This window comes from Carassius carassius, chromosome 25 (genome assembly GCF_963082965.1).
Source record: "Carassius carassius chromosome 25, fCarCar2.1, whole genome shotgun sequence".
Lineage (NCBI taxonomy): Eukaryota > Metazoa > Chordata > Actinopteri > Cypriniformes > Cyprinidae > Carassius > Carassius carassius.
This window is the reverse complement of record NC_081779.1, coordinates 31,842,158-31,854,583: the sequence shown is the minus strand read 5'-3', so window position 1 is coordinate 31,854,583 and position 12,426 is coordinate 31,842,158. Positions and strand designations below refer to the sequence as shown.

Sequence of the window (12,426 nt, the reverse complement as noted above, 5' to 3'; positions counted from 1 at the left end):
AATATAATTTAAACGGATGAGTTAGAAAGAAATTCACCCCTTCTCAAGTTTTGCACCGAGCTGTAAACATGTTTTTTCTGCTGCAAGTCGGGCGGTTTAACGTGGAGTCTATGGGACTGATTCTCTCTAGCGGCCGGACGATGAACTACAGCTGGAGTCTCTTCTGTGTGGGCTTCAGGAGAGACAGCAGAATCAGAAGCTGCTATGGGGCTGAACTCGTGTTGACCCACACGGACACATGTGGGGCTCGTTACACAGCTCTTGGAACGATGTATAAATGAGACGTCATTGCCTTGTTAACACCGGTGTGATATAAACAGAGATATGGACCATGATCAGATATTTATGGCTTTTGGGACTCTTTATCGGATACATTTTTTTTCATTTTAACTCGTTCAATAAGAGAAAAAAAGACAACTTGACGTGAACAGTCAATTTAACAGAAGGCAACAACAGGTATAATAAGACCAGACAGTCTCAGACATGTTTATTATTTTACATTGAACCCTTCCTCTTAGCCAGCTGTGGAGAAACAGCTGTGGGTACATCAGGCTCTCCCCGCTGTCGAACGCTACCTGTACCTGTACCTGTACCTGACCGTCCTGACAGCCGCTCACCCCACTGTAAACACTGTCCATCTCACAGAGGTTCACAAAACTGACGTGAAATCACAAAACTGAAAATCAAAACGCCAACCCACTGAACGAATATTTGATTAACACACCTCTGGTGCAGCCCTACAGATAACAGCAGTCAGAGAGAACGAGGTCACATTAGCATTAACTAGCGCTCCTAAAACCTTTACGAAGCCCATGACTGTTGAAACATCAGCACAGTCTTGTGAAAAGGGTCCATTGAGTGTGTGTGTGTGTGACAGTTAGCTGTGACTGGACGACACAGTCTCTTGTGTCGTAAGGAGCAGTGCACTGACCCCAGAGTCTGTGTTCGAGGAAGGGATGAACACACATGGAGCCTCAGTGTGAATCAGCATGGTTCACATCATTATTAACTGATTTAAGGTTCAGGACACATGCAGGAAGTGTAAAACGAGATGTGCAGATGTGCACAAGCAGTGATGTGTGTGTGGGACGGCACTCACGATGTCCTGGCAGATGTATCCGATGGCCTCCAGCGTGGACTCCTTCATGTGCTCGGTGCTGCTGGGGTCTGTCACGTTGGCCACCAGCTGAGGGATGAGCTCGGGCCACTGGTTAACAGGGATCTCTGCGCAGGCGATGCCAGCCACACACTGAGAGGCCGAGCTGGGCCGGTAGGTCTCTGTGCCCAGAGTCTGCAGCACCTGCGCGCGCACACACACACACACACACACACACGGATCCGGGTCAATGACCACAGGAATACAGATTTACACATCATACACTCAAACACCTGCTGCTGAAGCTGGACATTTGAATAAATCTAGATATTTCTTACACTAGCACATTGTTTAGCTTCAGAAGGCCTGTATTAACACCCCCATTCTACAGCTTGGAAGAGCCAGGACAGTTTTAATATAACTATGATTGTGTTCGTCTGAAAGAGGAATGTCAGACACACCCAGGACGCCCTGAGGGGAGGAGATCATTTCTGGATGAACCTCTCTAAGCAGCAAACTAACAGTCAGTTATAAGTGAAGGCTCTGGGTGGCGCTGTGGAGCGAGTTCAGTTCAGTTTATTAGATCACAGTGTCCTCATCTGCTTCACTAAGTCTGTAATTGCTTTGATCAAAACAATCTTAATGATCTGATAACACTGAAATCCTTGTGATCAGATGATCATTAATATCAGCAGTAGGATGAGATCAGATGAATCCATCGCTGCCTTCATCTGCTTCCATGATGTGACACGAAGATCCCCATGATCCGCTCGCACCAGACGCTTGGAGGATCTCAAACTGGAACACACTCCAGGATCAGGAACTACTAGCTACTTGGTAAGTCTGAACTTTATTCGGTCGCACCCTTTGTTGTTAAGACAGAGGCAGTACATGGTGAGCTCTCTGTAATGAATATGAGATGTACACTGTGATCCCTGTATGAGAACAGCCCCAGTCAAAGCCCTGCAGAGAGTTGTGTGTATCTCTGGGTCTGCTCCCCCTTCTCTGTGGGACATCGACCTCAAACACTGCAGAAGCAGAGCTGTTGAAGTCATCCAGGACTCCATCCACCCCAGTTACTGTCTTTTCACTTTTGCTTCTGTAGCCTAACAGCAATGTTCCCTCGAAGCTGCGTACTTCTTCCACTGCGGACGCCCAGAAGAAATAATGTGCAGTGCACACGCAAAAATGAGTTGGGGAAGCCATTTCATAGTATTTTAGTAAAAACGAAAGAATATCAGTGATCGGGTTAACACTATAAAGTTGATGTTACTGTAGAATTAGAGCCGGTGAATGCGGTTTACAGGTTTGAAAGAGAACGATGTGCCCCAAATGAGTGGCTGTGGAAACCGAATAGTGTACTTCAGTGGACCGTGTGGACGAAACGGCTCTAATCGAGAGTCAACGCAAACGCAATGACACGTCAAATAAAACATCCTCATGTCTTAAAGAAGAGTGGCTTGATTAAGTGCTGGAAATAGCGTGTGATGGGAACAGAATGGATTTACAGTCAGGCTTCATAGGGATGTTTAGATATAGAAGAATTCATGTACACGTTGTTTTTCTTTGAAAATATTTACATTTCAGATCACAGTTTAAATGCTTACGTTAGTTTTCATATTAGATTAGATTATGTTAGGCCTATATTATGAAGCTTATAAATAATTGACCTTGTTTTATAATGGAGTCACTTATGCTCATCAAGGCTGTATTAGATTAAAATTACAGAATAAAACAGTAATATTGTGAACTATTAGACTATTGCAATTTATAATATTTGAATATTTATAATATATTTATAAATATTCTAATATTTTTTAACCATGTGACCCTGAAAATTCAGCTTTGATTTATAGGAATAAATAAATTATATTTTAAAGTGTATAAACTTTTATTTTAAATTCCAATAATATTTCACAATTATTTTGTGAAATAATAATAATCAGTCTTTTTGATGAGCCTAAGAAACTTCTTTGAAAGATTTACTGATTCCAAACTTTTGAATGCCAGTGTATACTGTAAAAAATAAATTCTCAGGTAAACTAAAATGTTCATCATATAGTTACATCAAGGGTCAAATGAATAGAAATAGCACATATATAAAATAGATAGCACATCAAAGTTAAAAGGTACACTGTTTTGTGCGTCCGCTGTACAGGTGAGGTAAAAAGATTTGGTTTTGCTCAGGGACCGAAATGTCCGCCCAACAGAGAAAAGTTTTGCGCAGCAAGAAAGAAAGAATTTAAAGGGAACATTGCCTAAGAGTGAATACTGAGAGACGTAGGAGTTTTTCCCCAGGCCATCAGGCTCCTAAACTCAAACATGACTTCACTTAATTATCAATAAGATACTTAACTATTTATAGAAAATAGTTTTTTACTACCTCTATTGCTGCGGTGTAAATTCCCTGTCCAACCTGTTTGCACATTCTCCTCTCGTACATTTCCTGCTCATCTTTATATTTATTAAGTCCACAGTATACTGTCCTGCACATCTAATTATTTTATCTTCTTCCATACTTACATATAATGCTCTTGTGTTTATATAGTTTAATAACTTTTTGTTGGTGTAAAAAAGGGTGTGCTCACGTAGTTCTTGATCTCTCTGCGTGCGCTGGAGTCGATGGCCAGCCATCTCTGCTGGTGTTGTGTCTTCACATCCGGGTCTTTGGAGGTCAGCGAGTTCTTGACCTGCAGGCCGGCCGCGACCCGGGCCACCTGTGTGTTTCCAGGGTTCGCCAACACCTTGGACAGCTCCACCAGGAAGGTCGGCTGAAACCAACACAGACGGTGGATCTACATGAGCTCAGAGCATCTGCAGTGATTAGCTAGAGATACAGATCTGGAAACATCAGAGGAACTTCACAAAACTACAAATAGATGCATCATGCAAAAGAGTGGAGCGCTCGGCTAGTATTCAGATGTGCTTGAGCTCAGCACAGACAGGCCAATCTACAGCTGCTTCCTCGTGTACACTAACTAGACAGAGCTTGATTCTGGGCATCAGGAGAAGAGGAGAGGGTTAATCACCAGGTTCTCGATGGCCGCCTGCTCCAGAAACTTCTGCGCCGCCTCCAGCTCATTCTGATCTGAAAATCAACCACAGCCGAGAATCAACACTTCTGCAAGAGAGCAGCGACGTGCGTGTCCGCGACGCGACACTCATCTCCCGCCACACGCGGCTCCGCGAGCTCACGCGCCGCGCCGGACTCAACACAGCTCGCGCGCCGCGCGCCCGCGTCTCACATGTGTCCGCGAGCCCAAGACTTCCAGAACACTACAATCGTAAGCCGCAAACTCTGAAACTTTCCGAAGCTCATAGCACAGGATGACTGCGTGCTAGCCATGCTAACACCTAGCCACTTCCTGACTAGCATGCTAACCGGCTAATGAGTTTACAGCGGCTCTAAACACGCGCGACAAAGCGTTCAACCGCAGCTCACGCACGGACGCGTGACCGACAGCTTTCGGTCATCACACGACCGCTCACAATCACCTCACCAGAGACTCGTCACGCGACGCAAGCTCGTGTCGCCGGTGTGTAGAGTTAACACGCGTCGCGGATGTCTAAGCAGCGGTTCACATGTGAGACGCGTCGCGGGGCCTTCGCTCAGTCTCGATCACCTCCGCGTGAGGCGCGCGGAACGTTACCTGGAGACACGGTTTTCTCGAGGATTGTGATCAGCTCCATCCTGACGCGACGAGATCCGCAGTGACAGGATACAGGAACGAGTGGATCGGTCGACTGCACTCAGAATCGCGTCCACGCCTAAAACCGAAGACGAGCAGTTCTCGCGGTTTGCCGCTGTCGCGAGGAAAAGGCCGCGCGGAACTCCCGCCCGCCGAACGAGATCACGCGCTGACGTCAGAGTCCCGCCCACCCGCTGCGTCACGACGCACGCGGCTTCTGAGCGTCACCGACAGACTGGGCACTTGCTGGATACAGTTGGTTATTGATGTAGAGATCATTGATATGAATGAAATGAGCTCCACATAACAGCCAAACACAAATTTGATTTGAGTTCTATACACTGAACAAAATTATAAACAACACTTATGTTTTTGCCCCCATTTTTCATGAGCTAAACTCAAAGATCCATTAATTTTTCTATGTACACAAAAAGCCTATTTCTCTCAAATATTGTTCACAAATCTGTTTAAATCTGTGTTAGTGAGCCCTTCTCATCCATCCACCTCACAGGTGTACCATATCAGGATCATATTTATTTATGTATATAGCACAGTTTAATACAACACACCTTGTCCAAAGTGCTTGACAGTCACAAACTAAACAAACAAACACAAGAGATTGACAGAGATAGACATATCCACCCATTTGAAGAAGCTCTGTGTTTTCCTGTAAAAGATGTTGTTTAACACTTCTGTGAATGTGTAAGATTGTTCAGATCTCAGAGACTGAGAGTCTCTGTCCCCTGTGTGATTATCTCTGGTCCTGCTAGTGCACCGCAGACGATGATCTTCTGATCTCAGGCATCTAGAGGGGTGTAGATCCCACCAGACCAGACAAACACACCGGAGCCAGGTTACAAGGATCTTATCGCACTGGCAGCCACTTTAATGAAATTAAGTCACAGATTCATAATTCTTTGCTGACTTGATCATTTTTGCTGCAGCATTTTGGATTTTCCATAAACGCATAAGTGCTCAAACATCTACTCCATAATAAAGGGAATTACAATAATCCTTTCCAGAAAAGACAATAAACGTAATTGCTCTCTCAAAATCTGAACTAGATAGAAATGGTTTAGTCTTAGTTAACAGACTAAAAAACAAGATCCCGTCACAGTGTTAATTTGTCTGTCCAACTTTAAATCACTCTCCAGAACAAATCCCACATTTTTTACATTAGATTTAACAAAACCAGTCAAAGAAGTTGCATTCAAGCACTGCAGCACCTCATGCTTTCTTTTCATTGGTTTTATTTTCATTAAGTTTTAAACAATGTGCAGCCATCCCATCCTTAACATTGTGTAAGCTTGCTAATAAAGTGTCAAGTGAATTTGAATTTAACTCACTCACAAGCAAATAATCATTAGGTTACTGACGTAACGCCGGTTCTCTGATAACATTCGTTCAGTATCTCACTATGGGAACGCCTCACCACGTCTGCCAACCACAGCAGACCAATCACTGCAGCGATCAGGGAAGTCCCGCCTCCCTGTTTATAAACCGCAGCTACCTGCCATTTCGTCATTCTCTGTATATCTCTTCTCCGTGCAGGACAGGCAAGGAGGGAAATGTTTGTGAGATACCTCACTTCATGTTATCAGAGAACCGGGGGTTACGTCAGTAAACTAATGTTCTCTATCTAACATTCGTTCACTATCTCACCGAGTCGTGGCCTAGTGGTTAGAGAGTTTGACTCCTAATCCTAGGGTTGTGGGTTCGAGTCTTGGGCTGGCGATACCACGACTTAGGTGCCCTAGAGCAAGACACCGAACCCCAACTGCTCCCCGGGCGCTGCAGCATAAATGATGCCCACTGCTCCGGGTGTGTGTTCACAGTGTGTGTGTGTGTGTGTGTTCACAGTGTGTGTGTGCACTTCGGATGGGTTAAATGCAGAGCACAAATTCTGAGTATGGTTCACCATACTTGGCTGAATGTCATGTCACTATATGGGATATAGATGACTCCTGTATTGCCGATATGCTGACAAGCAGACTAAGAACGGCTGTGTAATTATCTGAATCATAGCTCCCAATGGAGGTGAAAACAGAATACTGGGGTTAAAGCAAAAAAAAATCCTGAGCCTGAACTTTTTTCTGGGTGCGGAGCAGGGCAGCACATGCAAAGCATGCAATGACTGTGACAACTTTAACATTTGAAAGGATACTATGGCAAAGTTATTGCTTTGTTTAAACTGATTTTCTTTTTCATGAATATATGATTGACCTGCAGAATGAAAGCTGCATCATACACTTGGAAAATTATGAGCTATATCATCGCGTACTGACACTAGGGGTGTAACACTACACTTAGCTCATGAGATGAGACCAAGTACAGATCCTTGGTTCACTAGAATGTGACAATATTTTAATACTGCTTAAGAAGTTTTCAACAAAATGTTTGTCTTTTCATTACAAAAAGTAAAACAATGCAGTTGTATTTAGAAATATTTTAACTAATGATTCTTTTGGGAATTAATTAATCTACTGATTATTCTGACAACTGAGTAAAACTATTTTTATTTTATTTTTTTGTAACACAAACAGACTTAAGTGAAAACCAGGCTTTAGTATGACTATTTATATATAAACTAACAATGAGGCAATAATAATTGGCTCAAATAAAACATCAAAACCAAGAAATTACAAGATTGTATTGAACAACACTGTTAAAATACATAATGTAATATGCCTATATATATAAAATGAACATAACTTTAGTACATTATGTATTAAAACAAACACCTGCAGAGGACGCCAACGGCCTGGTGACGTTTCACTTTACAGCTTGATTAAACAGTGTTTAAATCCATTACATTTTAATATTTGGCCACCTGCAGAAACATTTATTTTGAAATCGCGATGTACAATACAATGGCATATTTAGACATAGGTTGATATATCTTCTGTGTTGGCAAAGGTTTATAAATGATTCACGTTAGAAATCTAGTGATATAATGCACACTGTTTTTCCAGATTACATTAAGCAATTAAGGGAGTTTAGCCCCTTTCACACATTCAGTCTTTACTGGTAATTACTGGTAAAGTTACCATTAATAGATCATGTGTGAACAGGACCGTTTCAGAAATCCCGATAAATATGTTTTGGCAATCATATCATTCTTATGGAGATGACATGATTACTCTGAGCTGTTTACAAAGCTCCGCTGCTTTATAATGAGCTTTTCTATGTAAATACGTGCTAGATGGATATATTTGATCATTTCGCCATACAGCTTTTTGTCGCGCTTCTCCATTGATCAGAGCTGCGACTCTGCAATTGAATACTATTATGTGTTTATAAAAGCAAAACATTCTGACTGGCTACTAATGTTAGTTAATGTCATACCATTGGTAGGCGAACGCATCGATTCAAAAGTGATATCAATCAACAAGATTTTTTATTTTATTTTTTTTAATGTAGGTAGGATTAAACGCTGCACGCCGTATATCCGGCACGGTGCTGGAGAACTTTAAGCCCTGAGAATAATATGAGGAACTCGTCCTTTAATAAAATTGCATTATACAACCTGACCACTCACTCCCAGAACTGAATGGGCTAGAGAGGGCTGTGTCACATCCAGTCTATAGAAACAAGCAAATGTGTGCGGAGAAGACCAGCTGGCTCCCGCGCAAATTTCCTGAATAGAGATGCCTCTAAACAGAGCCCTGGAAGTAGCCATTTCTCTAGTAGAGTGTGCTCGTAGTCCTATTGGGGGCTCCAAATCCGAATTATTGTAACATAATATGATAGCCTCCACCACCCAATGAGAAAGGCGTTGACGGGAGATAGGTCTTCCTCTGTAGGAGTCAGCCCACGAGACAAACAGCTGATTTATCTTACGAAGTGTATGTGTTCTCTGAACATACATATGCAGAGTACGAACAGGACATAAAATGTGTAACCTCTCCTCCTCTGGGGATGCAAAGGGTGGTGGATGAAAAGCTAGCAGGTCCACTGATTGAACTGCACCAGCGTCACCAAACACTTTGGGTACAAACGCAGGGTCACTTCTAAAAGGGACTTCGACACTGGGTGTAACCGATGTGGAACCCCTAACTGCAGATAGGAACTATGTTCCTATCTGCTCACAAACCCTCAAACACCCTCCATTTGAGATTATATAAAGAGCGCCTTGAGGCAGCACTCGCGTTCTGAATCATCTCAATCTCTTTCGGAGGTAACCCAGCTGCATTCAGATTTAGCCTCTCACGGGCCAGGCCCAGAGAGCTAGTTTCTGAGGGGCGGGGTGAACTATTTCCCCCCCGTGCTTGTGAGAGAAGATCCCTGCGCGCTGGTAATGGCCATGGCTGGCCGTAGAGCAGTTTCACTCCCCGTACAGAAGATTCCCTCTGGACAGTAGATCTGCTCCCCTGTTCATTATTCCTGGAACATGTGTCGCGCGTAATGACAGGAGGTTCCTGCTGCTCCACATAATCAGGTCTTTCACTAACAAGTGAAGTTTGTGAGAACGCACTCCTCCCTGTCGGTTTATGTAGGCTATCACCGTTGTATTGTCTGTCCTGACCAATACATGATCATTCTTGAGAAAATGCACAAAATGTGTCAGAGCTAGTAACACTGTCAGTAGTTCTAGTAAATTTATGTGCTTCTTTCTCAGTGCCTGAGACCAAACTCCCCTCAATGTTCTGCCCTTGAAAACTGCCCCCCAGCCCGTGAGAGATGCATCTGTTGTCACCTCTTTCCTCAATAGTACAGGACCCAGAGGACATCCTGTCCTGAGAAAAGACGGGCTCTCCAATGACAGAGAGCGCTCATGCATTCTGGTGAGACACGCACTCTGTGGCTGAGACGGCTCGTGGGGCGAATGCCCTGTGACACTGTTCAGTTCTGAAGATCCCTCATTCTCAGCAGTCCCAGGGGAACCACTGACACCGTTGAGACCATCAGACCCAGTAGTCAAAGACACATTCTGAAAGAGACTAAACTCCCTTGTTGAAGCAGTTGAGAAATGTTTTGATGCGTTCTTCTGATAGGAACGCTCGAAACCTCACTGAATTCAACTTGAGACCCAAGTAGACTATTACCTGTGAAGGAATTAGACAGCCCTTTATTTGGTTTATCTTGAAACCTAATCTCTCCTGATGTGTCACTAGTGTGTGTGTATCGCTCTCTGCTTGATGCGGAGACAGCGCACAGATGAGCAGATCATCCAGATATAATGATTTCTTCCTCTAAAACATGAGCTGCTTCCCCTTGGGCCACTGAAATTACCACTCCATTTATCCCAGGAGGTTTAATAGTGGCTTGGATGCGACAGAAAAAACTTTATTTGTGATGAGATGCTCTGCCTCCCTCAGAACCAACCTCGTTAGTGGAGGGAGAGACAATTCTTTGGGGGGGTGCCAGGAAAACATGGGACATTTTCCCGTGGACACTGAACTTTGAACTGCCCATACAAACACTTTGCAAATTTAATTTCCTTCTCCATTTCCACGCGGGAGGAAGAAAGTAATCGTTTTGACGGGATGGGACAGAGAAACCCTGAGTGCTGTCTCCAAGCCCTTCTCGTTGCCAAACTGATGTCTCAGGTCGACCACCTCTTTTTGTTCCTCCGAGGCGGGGCCGACGGGTGTTTCGCTGCTGCGGCTGCAAATGATTGTTTCGGTTTCATGAAACCAGGCTTTGACTGAGGTCCCGTGCTTCCTGGCTGTTGTGGTGGAACAGGACGGGAAGGTTGATAATCCGAATGACCTCCTCTACCTGAAGGCCTGAAATTCGGACGGCTTGGTTGATAAGGATGAGCTGTCGGCTCGAATGCTTCTCCCTCTTTTTTCCGCAGGTCACATTGCTGACGCATGGCTGTCACTGTCACGCCGAACATGGCCTTTGGATCGATAGGGGCATCCAAAAACTCCACTTTTTCTTTGTCAAAGAGGCATGGCAAACCCAGCCATAGTGATCTCTCTCCCACAACTGCTAAGCCCATACTCCGACCCCAGCTTTGAACTGCTTCGCGGGACGTGCACAGGTTTCCTCCCAGAGCGCTGGGTTGGGAGAACCGGAGTCCAGCTGACGCCCCATCTCCTCTAGTAACTCCGCTTGATAGGCTGTAAGGAGGGATGTACGGCCAGTGCAGAAGATTTATAAATCTATGAAAAACAGAGGCGGCGAAGTGCTCTGTTTTTCCTAGCAACGATGCCCCGGTTGAAGAGAGCGCTGCCCTGCGGCTCGGATGCAAATGATTCACCACAAATTATTCTACAGGGCGAGGATCTGCCATCCCCAAATCGAATGAGAACGTCGCGCAGTGGGGACAGCCCTCGGGGCTGGACATCGCAGTCTGAGCATGTTTAGCACCCAAGCAAGAGATGCAGATAAACTGTTTAGCTATAATTCCCAAAGTCTGCTGAGGACAGCTTCCGAAATCTTCACAGGGAAGAGAGCGAGAATGACTAAATGGCAGGTAGCTGCGGTTTATATACAGGGAGGCGGGACTCCCAGATCGCTGCAGTGATTGGTCTGCTGTGGTTGGCAGACGTGGTGTTATTGGTGCTTCCATGATCGGCCACACCCTGAGGCGGTCCCATAGTGAAATACTGAACGAATGTTAGAAAGAGAATCTGCATATGATCAGCGTAACAATGAAATGAGACTTTATATTTGTGAAAAATATCCCCCAATGGTAGCATATAAAGGGAGAAAAGAATTGGAGCAAGGATTGAACCTTGTGGTACTCCCCAAGAAAGATGTAATCTTGAAGAATTACAGTCCCCACTATTAACAAAAACAAATCTGTCCGTGAGATAAGATCTAAACCATTTGAGAACATTACCTTTTAGGCCAACCCAGTGTTCTAGCGGTTGATTAAAATCTCACATTCCACCATATCAAACGCTGCACTAAGGTCAAGCAGAATTAAAATAACATTGTCGCCATTATCCAGTGAAACAAAGATGTCATTTTACACTTTGACCAGCATTGTCTCAGTGCTGTGGCAGGACTTTATAGGGCTCACTAACTGAATTCACCAGTGATATGTGCTTGTAGCTGCTTAAATACCACTTTTTCTATGATCTTGGCTAAACAAGGTAGACTTGAGATTGGGCTAAATTTATTTGGATCCTCTATTGCAAAATTAAGCCTCTTTAATAATGGCAGAACTGTAGCATGCTTAAAATCTGCTGAGCAGGTGCTCTGGCTAAGGTAGTTGTTAGTTAGGTTCAACACCACAGTCCCTACACTACAAAAAAATGCTTATAAAGATGTAATATGACATAACCTTTAGATGAAGAAGGCTTAAGGTAAAATCCACCAAAACTGCAACGGTAATGAGATAATTCTCTACATTCCGTAGAATGTAGACCAACAATTTCATCTAATTTTTATTAAAAAAAAAAAAAAAGCTCATGAAAAATGGGGGCAAGAACAAAAGTGTTGTGTTTATAAATTTGTTCAGTGTATATTTATTTTTTGTTTTCTTCCCAATCCCCCCCTTTCCTTGTTATTTAAATATTTTTTATTTTGTTGTTGAGAAAGCCATGGCCATCTCATTCACATCTTTAAGGTTGATGAACGTGCTTAGATTATATTTCTGGGGCCCGGGGCCAGTCTGAAGGAAGCTTGATCGGGCCAGTGATAAAACAATCAAGAAAGTTTTATTATTTTTGCAAAAACAATTTC

The 12,426-nt window shown here is 43.7% G+C and overlaps 1 protein-coding gene across 1 annotated transcript in view; it reads right to left on the bottom strand.

The window, feature by feature from the left end:
• The window catches only part of LOC132104568 (importin subunit beta-1-like), a 28,645-nt gene extending 23,720 nt beyond the window's left edge, over positions 1–4,925 (bottom strand). The window contains exons 1-4 of the mRNA XM_059510133.1: positions 4,747–4,925; positions 4,126–4,184; positions 3,685–3,867; positions 1,100–1,300 (exon numbers count right to left, since the gene is read on the bottom strand). Coding sequence (XP_059366116.1) covers positions 1,100–1,300; positions 3,685–3,867; positions 4,126–4,184; positions 4,747–4,786 — 483 coding nt within the window. The 5' untranslated portion in view covers positions 4,787–4,925. The remainder of the gene's footprint in view (positions 1–1,099; positions 1,301–3,684; positions 3,868–4,125; positions 4,185–4,746) is intronic.
• Between the last annotated feature and the right edge of the window lie 7,501 nt (positions 4,926–12,426).